This window comes from Thunnus albacares, chromosome 5 (genome assembly GCF_914725855.1).
Source record: "Thunnus albacares chromosome 5, fThuAlb1.1, whole genome shotgun sequence".
Lineage (NCBI taxonomy): Eukaryota > Metazoa > Chordata > Actinopteri > Scombriformes > Scombridae > Thunnus > Thunnus albacares.
The window spans coordinates 24153449-24170551 of record NC_058110.1 but is presented as its reverse complement, the minus strand read 5'-3'; the positions used below and the strand labels follow the sequence as shown (position 1 = coordinate 24170551).

The window sequence follows — 17103 nt, the reverse complement described above, 5'->3', positions numbered from 1 at the left end:
ATTTCACACTTTTAACTTTTGTATATTTAGGCCCACCATTTTTTAAATAATTATGGTTCAAATAGACTGTTTACATTAAATAAATATTGACTATAATGTTTTTAAGATCGTGGGATGTTTATGATCTGTGCGTATGCATGGTTTAAGGTAGTTCTAAATTTGTTCGGTGAGTAAGAACAAATTCAGGTAAGAACATATTGATGAGTCCTGGATTTGTGCTTAAACATTTATGCGCATGGTTTAAGCACAGATGTGTGCATATGCACTGTTTGTGAATGAGGTCCAATGTCTTTAATCCAGTAGATTAACCTAAAAGTATTACCAGGACACAGTATTACTATGAATATATATAATGAAATATCTTAATATGTAAACAGACTGACTACAGGCACTCGGCCAAATTTACTTATTTTTTGTGAATATATATTATAATTCTTTGAATTATTAATAAAAGTATAGGAACACACCAGTATTAATAATGTTTATTAAATTGTTTTGTGTTGCAGCATCATTACAAGCACATTATATATATATTTATATATATATATACACACACACACAGACACACACAGAGACACACACAGACACACACACATACTCTTGCACCATCTTAATAATTTTGCAATCATGAAATTACCTTGAGTGCAGGACTTTTGTCTCCCCCTTCTGGCAGTGAGAGTAAAGATGGGCGCTCAGCTGTGATTGCCTAACAAAGGCAAGCAGCACGCTTCATGCACACTTCAAATGACAGGCACACAGAGAGGGCTGGTAAAAATAGATATGTTTTGACCATCCACTGGCCCAAAAACGTATTTTTTGATGGTCCACCAGGATTTATCCCAGTATGCCCAATGGCCAGTACAGTACATACTTGCCGTAACCTACTGTTGCTGATGTAAAAAGGTGGATAAGTAGTTTTGAGCGTCACACAGCCCCTGCGAAATGATTTGTGTCACTATCAGAATTTGATCACGGCCCTATAACCTTTGGAAAGTCTAGAAGAGCCACATGATTAACAGTCAAACGCCCCTGACATGAGATTTAAAAACTATATATACTGTGAAATACAGAGAGATTTATCTGGCGGTGAGAGGCTTAATCAGCATTGTGTGAACTCATTTGGGAAGGGCTTGAATGTAGCAGACATTCATTTAGATGTAAAATTTCTGCACTGCAGGTTTAAGGATTGCAGATTTGACCAATACTCAGCTTTGTTTTATTTGTTTTTTAACTTGTATTCGTATATGCTGTGACATTTTGGTTTTGGTTTGGTTTATGGTTTATGGTAAAGAGATTATACATATATATATATATATATATATATATGTGTGTGTGTGTGTGTATATATGTGTATATATATATATATATATATATATGTATATATATGTATATGTATATATTTCTTCATATTCACAAAATGTCCTGCTGTTCTTTTTTCTAACAGCTAAAGAGGACAGTAAACCAGTAGAAGCTGACAGTGACGCTGTAACTCCTCCAAAACAATCTCCAGAGGGCCCCTCCACAGGTGCTGCTCCCTCTTCCCAGCCTATTACTGAACCAGCTCCATCACAGAGCCACTCTCAAGAAAAAGCAAAGGAGTCAATCAACAGTAGTGTGTCAAAGCAAAAATCTGCAGAATCAAAACCCTCTACACCACCTACTTCAGCAAAGTCTACTCTGTCTCAAGTCACACAATCTCCAACCACCTCAACCTCCAAACATCATGAAACAGGGGCCCTTATGGTCACTAAGACCACATACGTCATACCAAAGAAGCAGTCCGGACCACAGCCACTGTCCAGCCAAGTGTCAGCCTCAGCATCATGCCAGAAGCCTCCATCAGCCCCCACGCTGCTGAACGAAACCCGAAATCTTCCGGTGCCACCTGCACCCAGTGCTCCCTCCTCAAGACCCTCTCAGCCCAATAACCAGGTCAGACAGAGCATCCAGCGCTCCCTCACCAGCATCCTGGTCAAAAGGTGAGAACTGTTTTACATACATACTGTACATTACATGCTCGAATCAAAGCATCAGTCTGGGATTCTTTGATAAAACAAAGTCTTGTCATAAATACATGTTATACTCTATTGATGAATTTGACATATAAATTGAAAATTTTTATTATTAATTATAATTTGAAAAGTTAGTGGTGGTGGTGGTAGAAGCCAAAATGGTGAATGGCAATAAGCAAATGAACATGTATAAAAAAAAAAAGGACATTATTTGATAAGCATACAGTAATATAATTTAAACTATAGTGCTTAAGAGAAAAAAGACAGTTTTAGTTTTTAGTTTAATTTTTATTTCTGTTATGCCAAACATACAGCTCATTCCACATGGGATTACAAGACACCTCTATTTTACAAAACATGCATCTTTCGGTAAAACAGATATAAAAGCATGTGGGGGAAAAAATTTCCAAATGAACAGGAGAAAACCAAAAACTATATATCTACAACTTATTCTGATAAAGGGCTTTTTTTCTCTTCTCTCAGGCTTTCTACAAGGCACTGGCTAATTTATATGTTTCATATGTAACATCCAACTCAGTCTTTGTGTATGTATAAAGTCAGTATCTGTCTTTATCTTACTAAACAAAGTATTGCGCAGTTCCCAATGAAAAGGACAATAGAAAACAAAATTGAGCTTACACTAAAAATTCACCATTTATTTCATTACTAGATTTTTATTGCCACAGTTTGTAATTCTTTATGATTGATTACATAATTGTCAGTAATCTATATTTCAGAGGCCTTTTCATTAAGTATACATGACCCACATATTATAAATCTGTAAGCAAACTCATAGGGATTATTTGTATTCAGACAAAAACAGTTTTTTTCCCATAACATTACAGTCTCCAGTTGTAGCTGTTGCACTTTTCCAAGAATTTAAGTGTAAAAATTGTATCTCAATCTGTAAGACCAGTGATGCACAAGAAATTATTTGACTAACTGCCTTTTCATTTGTCAAGGGTATGTGATTGTGAGGATTTGGAGATGTCTGAGAGTGAAGTTGCAAAGCTTGTTGCAAGCATTGAGGTGGAGATGTTCGACATATTTCGCAACACAGACAGCAAATACATGAACAAGTACAGAACTATAATGTTCAACCTGAAAGACCCAAGAAACAAGGTTTGTTCAAAGTTGATTAAAACCTGTCTTTTGTTTTGTGGTCTCTATTCTTGCCATACAATACTACTGTCAATATTGTATTGTAAGGCTCTGTAGGAGCAACTGATAGCTACTTATTTTTTGGCAAACTGACAGTCCAGTAATGGGTTTTCTCTAGGGCTTGTTGTATCGGGTTGTACGTGGAGAGATCAGTCCCTTCAGACTGGTCAGGATGAGCCAGAAGGATATGCAGGCTACCAAGGCACCAGAGCCAAGTGCAAAAGAAAGACCAGAGGTAAAGTCCAGTAGGCATAAAACATAACCAAGGAAAAATCAGATATAAAGCTTGAATTTGTTGTCAGGCCTTGGAAGGGTCAAGCAGTGTGTGAAAAATTATAATCTTCTTTCATTGTCTGTGTTTCTAGGTTAAAGATGCAGCTGCTAAAGCACCAAGTTTGCTGCAGAAGCATGAAGCAGTGAAGGTTGATTTGCCCAGTTTAAATCCCCCTAGACCCAACAGAAGACCTGATAGCACGGTGTGTACCCATCTAGTTTGTAAAAAATTGGTGGAATTACAATTTTTTATATGATCATTATATTGTTTCATCTGCTCCATATAAACATATATCATTTTTCATGACTATGATATCTTTGTGGGTTAAGTCTTGTTTGTGTGTTTGTGTTGGTATGTGTTGCTTATTAGGAACAGAAGGGAAGTCTTCCTACTCCTGCTGTCAAGACCAGAGCATGCCAGCCAAGCAAGGGCAGTGTTGTACCGGATATTCTCGCCTGTATGCTTAAGGACACAACATCAGAACACAAAGCTCACCTCTTTGACCTGAAATGCAAGATATGCACAGGTGAATTAAAAAGATGTTTGGCAATAACTGTCTAATATTTAGTAGACTTAATTATCCAGTTACCACCCATTGTTATGTTTTGTCGCTCAAAGCAGATTCTTATTCCTTCCCAGGCCAGATACCTGGGGAAGAGGAGGAACCCACAAAGAAAAAACCAAAGGTTTCTGAACCTAGAGATAAGCATTATCCCATGTGGAGAAGGTCTGCAGGAGATGACTCCCCTCTGCGAGCACCACCTGATTCACCTGACATGGATTCTCCAACATTTCCCCTAATGGACCGTTCATCCCCCCTTACCATTGACTCTCCAGTTTTGACTATAGTTGAATCCCCTGCTTCACCCATAATGGATTCTCCAGCCTCCCCTACTTTAGAGTCTCCTGCTTCCCCTGTCATGGAGTCTCCTGCATCTCCAACTCCAGACCCTCCTAAAGCTCCAGCAACAAAGAGAGCATATACACCAGTTGTGATTCCAGCTGTCTCCACAGTAACCATCACAAGGCGTGACCCCCGTACTGCGGCAGGCAGGATCTCTGCTTCGTCCAGTGGAACCTCTGGTCCCAGTAATACAATCCATAACCAATCAGCTCCTTATGCCCCTCTTAAAGAGACAAGCTCTGCCTCACCGTCAGCACCAGCCTCTTCACTGCGACCAACAAAAACAGTACCTAAATCTATCTTAATGAAGCCATCGTCCTCAACAGATCCCAGACTCTATGGCTCATCTTCAAGGTATGTAAAGAACTATGGAATTATAAAGTGTATGAAATTAATTGTATTCTGTACTAGGAAGGATACATTTAAGTGAAATCAGCATAATGTGTGGATGGGATTGTTATTGTGCTGTTTTGGTTTGTATTTCAGAACCGTGATCTCTGAATCCCCAGCTGATGGTGAGACAGCTCAGTTCCTGGCGAAGCAAGACATTGTATGGAAAGGCTTCCTTAACATGCTCACTGTAGCCAAGTTTGTCACCAAGGGATATCTGGTTTCAGGATCTGCTGAAACTCTAAAAGCGGTATAATAATGCACAATAATAACATTTTTTTACACACAGCTGTATCAAAAAGATCTGTCATTGTCTTGGGAGCTGAATTGACAAATATGTGACCTTTTTCTTGTGTGCAGGATCTACCTGATACCATACAAATCGGAGGACGAATCATGCCTCAAACAGTGTGGGACTATGTTGCAAAACTAAAGACCTCTATTACAAAGGCAAGCAGTATATACAGTATTTCTTTATTTGTCTTGTTCAGTGATGTTGAAAATATATCAACATTATACATCTTCTTTTGTCTTTGCTTTTTTCTTATTAGGAGTTATGTGTGATCCGGTTTCACCCTGCAACAGAAGAAGAAGAGGTGGCCTATGTCTCCCTGTTTTCCTACTTCAGCAGCAGAGGTCGTTTTGGTGTGGTCGCCAATAACAGCCGTTCCATCAAGGACATATATCTTGTCCCGCTCAGTGCAAAGGAATTAATCCCATCCATTCTACAACCTCTTGAAGGACCAGGTGTGGTACTGCTTCCAGTTCTGCTTATAATATATATTTTTTTGCATTATTTGGCTCGGGCAAATGCCTATATTAACACCTCAACAGTAACAGGCTCAACAGTAACAGATTATATTCAGGCTGCAATATTTCACCAAATTAAAAAAATTTTTTCAAAATGCTTTTCCTCCCACTTAAAAAATAGACAAATGTTATTCCTCAGTAAAACACCATCTCTCACTTTCATCTCTTATCTCTATAAATAACTTGCTTCCTTCTTTAAAATGTAACATTTTTTTTTATTCAAAATATATCAAACTTTCTATTTTGTAAATTTTCTGACTAGGAATTATCATAATTTGGTTACAGGTGATTAAATCTGATGGCGACATTTTTGTAGTTTAAGCCAACAAAATCAATTGTCGTTGGATAAGAATATTAAATGCAGTGAAATCAAGCATTGCTATAAACTGTTATTTGAACATTGGCTCTAAGCAATATAAAACGAATCATATAATTAATTTATAAAATATATTAAAATGATTATTATTTAAATCTCTGTCAGCTCAGATTGTACAATATTTGTCATTTTATTAATGGTATTGCAGAGCTATCCCTAATTATTGATAAATCAATTGGTTGTTTCGAGTCCTAATGAAAGTCCTGCACCTCGTGAGAATTACTTTAACTTTCTGACAAAAATTGTCAGTAAAGCAAAACAATGGAGCAGTGGAGAGCCAGTTGTCAGAATTCAATTTTGAGTTGTTCTAATGTTTTATTTATTTTACTTTTCTGTATTTCACAGGGCTTGAAAAGGACCGGCCTAATCTTCTTCTGGGTCTGGCAATCATCCAGAAACCAAAACGTCCTGGAAGCTTGCCTCAGGAAATTGAAGAGAAGAGACCCAAAGTTCATATGTCCAAAGACCCCATGTGGATCCCAAAACCTCCAGTCCTCTATGGTTCTGACAAATTAGAGATATTCCAACCCTATGATCCAGAGACTCCTGCTAGCACCACCCCTCCTGGTTCACCTTCCTGCCCTGGGTCACCATCAGACTCCTCCTCTTCTGGCTCAGTCACCATACCATCTCTTTTGACTTCCATAAGAGCAACCCCCCCTGTTTCTAACTCAGCCACTGCTGCTAACACTCAGTCCACCTCTAATAGCAGTTCCAACAAGAATCCGCTACAGACTATCTTGAAGACTTTGTTTGGCAATAAGCAAACTGACTCCATGGTCTCTTCTGATGGAAGTTCTACAACAACAACAACAACAACAACAACAGCAACAACAGTAAGTGCTAAGATGCTCCCAGTATTTTCCCAGGCATCTGGATCAATGGTGGATCCAATTGTTCAACAGTATGGACATAAATCCAAAGTCAAAGAGATAGAAGAAGAGGAAAATGACTTTGACCGACCATATGACCCAGAAGAGGAATATGATCCAGCAATGGGATATGGAGTGGTTTCTCCACAGAGCATAGAAAAAGTGAAGGCAGGTGGCCCTGCATTATCAGGTTTTGTAGACGATGATGTGGCCTATGATCCAGAAGACGAGACTATCTTTGAAGATATTCAAAGTGATGTTGTAACAAAGCCCCCTGTTCCAACTCAAATGTCTGATTCTCCATCATGCCCACCGCCAGTTTCCACCCAAGTTGTAACACCAGCTCCCACTTCCACCCCAGCCCAAACTTCTAACCTTGCTGAAGTTCCACAAAACCTTCCTACAGGCACTGTGGTCGTCTCAGCTGCAACACTGACTGAACAACAGAGAATGCTTGAGGAGCTTAATAAGCAGATTGAAGAGCAAAAACGGCAATTAAAGGAGCAGGAAGAGGCACTTCGTCAACAGAGAGAGGCTGTGGGTATGTTCATGGCTCACTTCTCAGTTTCTGATTCTCTGATGTCTCCTCCACAAAAATCTCTGCCTCTCAGTCAACTGCCATCTCAGCAGAGTGGCATAATGCAAACAGAGTCAGGGCCTTTGGAATCAACAGACAAGGCCAACAACCTTTCAGAGACTATGAACAGTCCAAATGTAGATGCACAAACTGTTAATCCAGAAGACACAAATGCCATTCCTGATCTTAAAAATGATGCAGATGCTGTTACAGAACAAGATGAAACACAGGAAAATGACAAGTATTCCTCTGCTGGAGAGATTGAAGATTCTGATGTAGCTTATGATCCAGAGGATGAATCACTTTTTAATGAAATTCAAGAGGATGTATTTCAAGGAAGTAGTACAAAGACTCGGGATTCATCTTTGTCTAGAGCAGGGCACAAGGGTACTCCTCCAAATTCATACCACAGCAGAAAGCGAAGGCCATCACCAAAGAAGCGGAGTCATCGTGAAAGGGGCCGCCATAGAAGTCCCTCAAGAAAATCACAGCGGCGTTCTCCTTCACATTCCCGGAGACGTAGAGAAAGGGATAGACACAGAAGAAGTGAAAGGGAGAGGTCAAGGCATAGAGCTAGAGACCAGTCTGAACGCCAGGCTCGTCATCGAAAAGAGCACACTACACACCGTCGTTCTCATGGGCGTAGAAGATCCCCATCATCCCCCAGACAAAAAGATTCTATGTCCCTTTCACCAAATCAACATAAAGGACCTTCCCCTCATATCTTTGAGAAACCAAAACATCTAAGTGGCCAGCTTAATACTCCATTAGACCCTGTTGTTGGACAATGTGTAGAGAGTAACACATCATCATATACTCCAGTTACTATAAAAAATGACCCTGATGGACATCAGTTAAAGTGTAATATTTTTGAGATTACAACGCCACAACAAAAGAGCCTTGAGAAAGACTTTTCACATGAACTTCTTCACAAAGTGAAACTTGAGATTTCAGAACCATCAAAATCCAAAGAGCTTCAAAAACATTCAGCCAGTGACCATGATGACACAGGTAGTGGTTCACAAGAAGTGGATAAACCCACTCAACAGGAAACTTTGCTTAGTAGCAAAATTGAAAGTACAGTTCCTCTAAGAGAAATTGATCCTCCAATTCGAGATTCTCCTGAGAGCCCTGATCCAGACCCACAGTTTGTGGAACCTGGCAACATAGAAAGGAGTGAATCAGTTAAGACTGAGGAAATCAGAGATCCTGAGACACATATCAGTGGCTTGATGCCACTTGTGAAAATTGAAAACAATTGTCTACCAATTGGCGGTCAAGCAACACTGCCTAAAATACCATGGCTTACTCTCGAAGGCACAATGTCAAATGTTTTGAAATTGGATTTTAAAGCCCTAGATCTACAAGGCCCAGGTGTTAGAAATCAAGATATGATTGTGGCAGACAAACAGATAGAAGAGGAATGTACAGGCCTAAAGCGTCCAGAAATAATTTGTCAAGGTGGGGCACATTCAAATCCAGCTACAGGAGCAGGTATTCAGGGTTCAGATATCAGAAATCTAGGACCAGATATTAATGGCCCTGGACATAGGGGCTCACAGAAAGATTTAAGAGAAACAGGAGTTAGATTTCCAGGGCTTGATGTGAGAAGTCCAGAAATGCCTAGCATAAGTCCCAATATTTGGGGTCTTGAACCACACATACAAGACCTAGCTGTAAACAGTCAGAGGAAACATGGGAGGGACCCAGGGACAGAGATGCAGGATTCAGAGCCAAATATGAAAGATCCAGCTATTCACTGCCCTTCGACAGATAGACCTGTGCCTGACACAAGGGGCTCGGAATCGAGGGACCCTTTATCAGCCATGTATCATCCAAGCCTGGGTACAAGGGAACCGATTATAACAGATGAGAGGAGAAGCCAAGATGGTAGTTGTCTACAGAAAGGTTTACTGGGTCTAAAGACAGAGGAGCAGAGAACGCCAGAAAACCCAGATGGCAGGCCAGGTGTTATGGGTATAGAGGCTCCAGATTTTATAGGAAGAGATAGACACCCAAAAGATATAGGTGAAAGTCCACATACTGGCGCTATGAGATCTGCTATGAGGACTGTAAGTGTAAGAGCTCCAAGTCCAGATATAAGGAGTGCAGGTCCATCTTTTAGAGGCTCTGGAATAGTTCAAAGGCACACTAGGCATGATGGCAGTCCAGTTTTAGAAGAAAGGGGCCCTCGGAAGAGGGGTTTTCAGCCATATGGAAGAGATGCAGACTTGAGCAGGAGGTGTGGCAGTCGAGAAAGGAGTTTAGATTCAAATGCATCTACAGGTTCAGAGGGCAGAGTTTTGAGAGCATCCCCATCAAGGACACATGAAAGGCATGGCCCACAAAGAGAGCGAGATGTACCCATGAGAGGACCAGGGCCAAATATGAATTATGAAAGTGCTGGGTCTTGCTTTGGACAAGACAGTAGTGGGCCTAGAGAAGATTTCAAGGAGCCATGGTCTGATCATAGGGTTGAAAGGAGTGTACATGGCCCTGACATGAGAGAATCAGAAACCATGCATGAATTAAGAAGTCCACATATAAGAGGAATAAGTTATATGGGGTCTGGTCAAGATATGGGTAGTATGGGTGGCTCAGATACAAGAGGTGATAGAAGTGAGTCACATACCATGAGTTCAGGTAGAGACATCAGAGAATCAGGTCCAAATAAGAGAGATGAAGGCATGCAGGGAAGAAATATACAGGGTCCATGGCTAGAGAGGAGAAATGAACAAATGGGTCAAGAAGACAGAGGTCTCGTTCCAAACATTATAAATCCAAATTGGAGAGATTCAAGACCAGGTGGTGTATGTCCTGATATAAGGGGTCAGGGTAATCAAAATAGAGACCAGGGTCCACATATGATGGATCCAAATTGGAGTGGCCCAAGATCAGATGTAAGAGATGATTGGAGAGGGCCTGATGGGAGAGGATCAGGGCCTGTTAGAGGAGGGTCATTTATACAAGATGAATGGAGAGTCCATCCACCTGATAGGAAAGGACCAAACATGGAGAGCCAGGGGCCTGACAGAAGAGGCGCTGGAGGCCCGGACTTTAGAGAATCAGGGCCTGAAATGAGAAGTCCAAACATGGAGGGCCTGAGGCAAGACAGGAGAGGAACAGGTGGTCCAGGTTTCATGGGACCAGGGCCTGAAAGGAGAGGCCCTGAAACGGAGGTCCCAGTGCATGAGAGGAGAGGACCAGGGGGTCAGGATTTCATTGGATCAGGACCTGAAAGGAGAGCTCCTCATATGGAGGGTCCTGGGCCTGACAGGAGACGACCTGTAGGTCCAGATAACAGTGGACCAGGATCTGAAAGGAGAGGTCCAGTTATGGATGGTCAAGGATCTGGCATGAGAGGACCAGGGGGCCCAGACTTTGTGGGACCAGGACTTGAAAGGAGAGCTCCACCTATGGAGGTTCTTGGGCCTGACAAGAGAGGCCATGGAGGTCCACATTTCAGAGGACCAGGACCTGAAGGGAAAAATCCACCTATGGAGGGTCCAAGACCTGACATGAGAGGACCGGCAGGTCCAGATTTTAGGGGACCATGGCCTGAAAGGCAGGGTCCTGATATGGTTGGTCCAGGGCTTGGCAGGAGAGGACCAGGAGGTCCAGATGTCTGGGGGCCAGGACCTGATAGGAGAGGACCTGGAGGTCCAGATTTCTGTGGACCGGGGCCTGAAAGGAGAAATTTCTCTATGGAGGTTCCTGGGCCTGACAGGAGAGGACCTGGAGGTCCAGATTTCAGAGGACCAGGAACTGAAAATAGAGGTCCAGCTATGGAGGGTCCAGGACCTGACAGAAGAGGACGAGGAGGTCCAGATTTCAGTGGGCCAGGGCCTGAAAGGAAAGGTCCAGCTATGAGAGGTCCAGGTCCTGACAGGAGAGGACCAGGAGGTCCAGATTTCCAGGGACCAGGGCCTGAAAGGAGAGGTTCCTCTATGGACCGTCAAGGGCCTAACAGGAGAGGACCAGGAGGGCCAGATTTCCAGGGACCAGGGCCTGAAAGGAGAGGTTCCTCTATGGACCGTCAAGGGCCTGATAGGAGAGAATCAGGAGGTCCAGATTTAAGAGGGCCTGGGTATGAAAGGAGAGGTACCAGTGTTGAGGGTCAAGGGCCTCCCAGGATGGGACCAGGACACCAAAACACTGGTGGACTGGGTCCTGACAGGAGAGGACCATATATGACGGGTCCTGGGCCTGACTTCATGGGACTTGGGCCTGAAAGAACTGGTCTAGGTATGGAAGGTCCAGGGCCTCACGGTAGAGAACAGGGAGGTCCACACTTAAGGGGTCCTGGGCCAGAAAGTGGACATATAAATATGGAGGGCCCTGGGCCAGATGGGAGGGGTCCAGGAATCATGGGACCAAGGCCTGAAAGACCAGGTTCTGGTGTTGAAGGTCTAGGGCCTGATAGGATAGGACAACAAGGACCAGAGTTCATGGAACCAGGGCTTGATGGAACAAGACCATGTATGGAGGGTCCAGGTTCCAGGAGAGGGCTAAGAGGTCCAAACATGAAGAGACCGGGGCTTCAACATTCAGGTCTAAACATTGAGGGCCCAGGGTCTGACAGGAGAGGTCCAGAAGGTCCAGATTTTAGGGGACCTGGTCCAGAAAGAAGACCTCCAGATATGGAGGGAACAGGTCACAGCAGGAGCTTTCCAGGAGGCCCACAGTTCACTGGTCATAAGCCTGAAAGAAGACCTCCAGATATGGGGGGCCCAGAGTCTGATAGGAGAGGTCCACACTTGAGAGGGATGGGGCCTGAAAGAACTGTTATGGAGGGTCCAGGCCCCAATAGGAAAGGTCCAGGAGATCTAGATATTAGAGGATCAAGTTGTGAAAGCAGAGGTCAAGACATTGAGGGCTCAGGCCCTGACAGACAAGAACCAGGAGGCTCAGGCTTCAGAAATACAGGGTTTGAAAGGAGAGGTCCAGACATGGAGGGCCCAGCGCCTGACTGGAGAAGATTAGGTGGTCCAGACTTAAGAGGCCTAGGCATCAGACAGAAACATTCAAATACAGAAAATCTAAAACATGGTAGAAGAGATGACTGGAGAGGGGCTGACTTTGGAGAGTCAGAACCTAACCAAGAAAGCCCAGATATAGAAGGCCCAGGGCCTGATAGAACAGGTCGAAATTTGAGGGGTCCAAGGCCTATAAGGAGAAATATTACAGGACCAGGGCCAGATAGGAGAGGCACAGACTTGGAGGAACAGTGGTTAGATGGAAGAGGGCCCTATATGGAGCCCAGAGGAAATGAAAGAGAGTGTTCAGGAGATGAATGGAAACGACATGGCAACAGAGATCCAAGGCCTATCCAAGAAGGGCTAGATGAGCAAGGCCAAGAACATGGGAGGGAAGGTTTTTACAATGAATGGAGAGGCCCAGGGTGTAGTGGGCCTGGTCCCATACAGGAAAGACCAAATATGCAATTTCCAGGGCATAGGAGAGGTCCAAGACATGATTGGAGTGGTCCTGGTTGTAGTGGCCCAAGGTCTTTCCAGGATGATCCAGATATAATGTGTCCAGGGCCTGGTAGAGGAGGACCTGGAAATGAATGGAGAGATCCTGATAGAGGGCAAGCTGGACCAAACAGAAATGGACCTGGACCATTTTTCAGAAGGGAAAGAGATCTAGACAATAGAGGACAAGGCCATGATATAAGAGGTCCAGGCATGAGAGAACCAGGGTCAGATATGAGAGGGGGTCCAGATATGAGGAATGACTGGAGGCAGCCAGACTTCAGGGGGAATATGAGAGGTCCAAACATGGAAGGACCTGGGCCTCAAAGAGAAGGTCCAGATTTGATGAATTCATGCCAAAATAGGAGAGTATGTGAGATGGAAGGTCTTGATAGAAGAGGCCCAGGAAATCCAGATTTAAGGCAGCCAGGGCTTGAAAACAGAAATTCAAACATCGAAGGTCCAGGGACTGATGGTAGATGTTCAGATCTTCGAGTGCTAGGATCTGAAAGGCAAGGTGTGAATACAGAAAGCCGTGGACCAGGTAGACAAGGATTTGAACATGATTTTAGGAGGGAAAGGAGAGGTCCGGACATGAGAGGGCTTGGGCCTGATCAAACAGACATGAATGGGCCAGCCCCTGAAAGTTTAGATATAAGACATGGGTCTGGGAGGTGGGGTATAAACACTGGGGGGCCTGGGTCTGATAGAACAGGTCCAGACTTGATGGGCCCAGGGTTAGACTCAAGGGGATCTGAGCCATCCATGAAGGATGGAATGCAAGGGTCAGATATAAGAAGCCCGGGGTATGATTGCAGTGGGTCAGACATGCGGGGTAGGAGATCAAGGCAGATGGGTCAAAGAAGAGGCCCGGAGTTGAGATGTTCAGATATGTCTGCACCACCTTATTTCAAAAGAGAGGGTCATCAGGTTACCCAATTCCAAGGCCCTAATGATCCACATCCTGCACCATTCAATAGGCCCCCAGGTCCAGCTCCAAACAGTGGAGGAAAATCATGCCCCAGTTTTGACAACCCACAAAATCAGCAAGCAGTAAAACCTCAGAGACATAGAGCTGCCTTACTTCCCACTCCAACAGAAGGTCTTATACGCTTTCCAAATCGCAGGATCAACAGTCCTGATGTCTTCAGCCCAAAACAAAAACATATAGGCCACCCAACAGACAGGGAGTGGAATAGAGGTAGACCAGTGAGTCGAGAAAGAGAATTGGTCAAAGGGCAAAGACAGGAGCAGGAGAAAAGTCCTGCTGGTAAGATTTGCACACCTGTAGGGACAAGCACAAGGGGTGGAGAAGAAGAAAAGGAAGAGGGTAATCAAACTGATAATACATGTTGAGCCAAGTTAGACACAGGCTAAAAATCAAGACATAGTCCCTTCAGGACAGTAAGGCTGATTAACCAGACCTGCAAAAACACAGAATAACACAGTGAATGTATTTTGCTCAAGGAGAATGTTTGTCCATGTCTTATTGAAATTGTAACATGACCTACAGGCAAAGCCATGCGAAAGATCAGATATCATAGCTTGATTTGGACATGCTCAGAGATATTTCAGTTTATTATGTTCTAGTTTGTCTATTTCAAAGTAGATGTGTTTATTTTTGTTTGATAATGACTAAATGCCTCTTAAACTTTATTGATCACTTGTAAATTCAAGTTGTGTATCTCTTGTTGGAAACAGTCAGAAATGTTTTGTGTACATTTTTTTGTTTATGTTTTTCTTTTTTCTTTTTTTTTTTTTAACATAGCCATAGTGTCAGTAAAGTAGCCTTGATCTGACTTAAATGTTCTACTGCTGATAAAATAATGGCTGTTCTTGTTCTTTAAGAATGCAGGAAGTCAATAAAAATGACATACCTTTTTTAAATTTGTATTTAGTTTGATTTTGCCAACAATATATTTTTCACTGCTATGTTAATAGTACTCACAGCTGTTACTAAAACAGTCACTTGTTAAAGCACTGTGATAACACTTTGTAGAATATAATTAATTTCTGGTTCATACTTTTTTAGAGCTACAATAAAAATCTCACGCTTCACAGTTTATCTAATGGCATAATAGTGTTGCATATCTCCATGTAACGCAGGAAACGTATTCTTTGTACTGAAAAAGTAATTTAGCCTATAATGACATACTGATTGACACAACAGAGGTCGGAGACTAAAATAAAAGTAGTAATACCACAATGTAAAAATCACCATGAAAAGCCCTACATTCAAATTCTGTCTTGAGTGAAAGTATGGTTAGATACAATAAGTACAAGTCTTACCAACATACAGGAAAATTGTCCTGTCAGTGCATCATTGAGTATCATTTTACTGTTGTGGTTAGTCAAGCTCATTTTAACTATTGTTGGGTTGCTTATCTATAAGAATGTATCATACTTTAAAGCAAGTTTTGTATGTAAAGTGTTAATCTGCAAGTAACATTAACTACAGCTTTCATATAAATATTGTGGATTAAAAAGTACAATATTTGCCTCTGAAATTTAGTGGAGTAGAAGTATAAAGTGGAACAAAATATAAATAATCAAGAACCTCAAGATTGTTCGTATGTACGGTATTTGAGTACTTTGTTCCATTCCTTCACTGGATATATCCATATGAACATTAAGTATCCAATGACACAAAAACAAGCACATTTATTGTTATAGGAGCTCCATACTCCCAATACTTTTGAGAAAAGGTTGACCAGTTTGGTGGGTTATACCTGTCCTGATCTAAGACAGAGCCAGCCAGAATGAAAAGAGCTTAAAGGTTAGGTTCACATCTTTCAAGTCTGTCTTAAAACCATAGTCAAGTACCCATATGAATGCTGAAACTGTTTTTCAGTTGGATATTGGCCATAATATCCCATGTTTCCCTGGACAGTGTTACTGTGGTAAATAATAGTCACACAAAGAGGGAATTTTGCATAAAAAAAGACTTTGGAAGGTTTCCCTCTTGATTTGACTTACCCAGACAGCTGAATCCTCATATCAGCTTAATTTTGGTTTGGAATGTAATTTTGCACAGAATGAGGACTGTGGGTTTTATCCCCCATCACTGATATTGAAACGGCCTTAAGAAGGGATCTCTTTAAGGCCACCATGGACAGGAGGAATGATTACAGCATGCAAAAATTGTTTCAATGTTCATATTTTAAGACAGACTTGAAAAATGTGAGCCTATCCTTTACCTGGTTTAAACACACATTATGGCCTGATTCTCATTCCAGGGAAATGCTATATAGGATATATAATTATGCTAGTGTGCCATGTAGACAGCTGGCCAATATAATTGCCTAGAACCATTAAAGGGCAAAATGTTGTTTTTTCTTATTTGGAATGAGACATGTTTGCACAATAACATGGATTATTTTTTAATACAAAAGCCCTGTTGTTTAATTAGTTTTCAGGTTTATTTCTTAAGGGCTCTTGCTGTGACAAGCAAGTGGGGACAGATGAGTAAAAGAGGAAGAGGGAAGGGAGAACAAGTCCTTGGAAAAAATATCCCTGCTAATAGAAGACTGAGTCTGCATTTGTTAATATTGTGCATGAGCCTCCACAGCAACCTGCAAAGCTCATGGTTTACCAAAGGGGGGCGACAGCATTCAGTTGAATCTAGTCCATCAGACATCAAAGCACCCACCAAGGAATTGATATTGAACTAGCTTTGGTAAGTGCACAAATTGTGCTTTAGCCATAATTAAATATCTCAATCACAAATCACAAAAACATCTAGTTATAGCAGATCACCACTGTTACATAACAGCCAGATTGCAGCCACAAACTTCCCATGAAGGGCCCTCAGCTTTTTCTGTTCAGCACAGGAGACTGGACCTCTGACCTGTGTGCATCACATCCTAAATGGATTCTTGTCTGAAATATTGTTTACATGATCAAGACTTCATCTACACAATGAATTGGTTTAACAATATTTTTTTTGCCATTATACATTAGTTCCAGTGCAGTGCTGGACAATTATTCGCATTTGCTATGATTTTAGTTTTCTTATCATTTATCTTATTAATAAGGATTAAGAAAAGTGGTCAAGATGTAAATAAACTGCAGAAGAAGTTTCCTTGAATCACCCTAACAGATGAGTCACGGAAACAATTATAAGCTAGGCTACTGAAAATAACGTGATTTTTTTTTTTTATTTTTTACTGAAATCAGTTATACTAGTATATGATAAACAAGCACCAGTCATCAGCACAAACGTATATTTATTGGCTCTCTGCTGTAGTGCCTGT

At 42.0% G+C, this 17103-nt stretch overlaps 1 protein-coding gene across 4 annotated transcripts in view; it reads left to right on the top strand.

The window, feature by feature from the left end:
- LOC122982745 overlaps nt 1-14737 on the top strand; it is a 34319-nt gene extending 19582 nt beyond the window's left edge. For 3 of the 4 annotated variants that reach the window (XM_044352283.1, XM_044352284.1, XM_044352286.1), the window contains exons 8-17: nt 1445-1979; nt 2975-3134; nt 3292-3408; nt 3539-3649; nt 3817-3973; nt 4087-4705; nt 4838-4991; nt 5102-5191; nt 5293-5488; nt 6273-14737. In XM_044352283.1, coding sequence (XP_044208218.1) covers nt 1445-1979; nt 2975-3134; nt 3292-3408; nt 3539-3649; nt 3817-3973; nt 4087-4705; nt 4838-4991; nt 5102-5191; nt 5293-5488; nt 6273-14206 — 10073 coding nt within the window. In that variant the 3' untranslated portion in view covers nt 14207-14737. The remainder of the gene's footprint in view (nt 1-1444; nt 1980-2974; nt 3135-3291; nt 3409-3538; nt 3650-3816; nt 3974-4086; nt 4706-4837; nt 4992-5101; nt 5192-5292; nt 5489-6272) is intronic. The other variant, XM_044352287.1, reaches the window with a different exon arrangement.
- Nucleotides 14738-17103: the final 2366 nt, after the last annotated feature.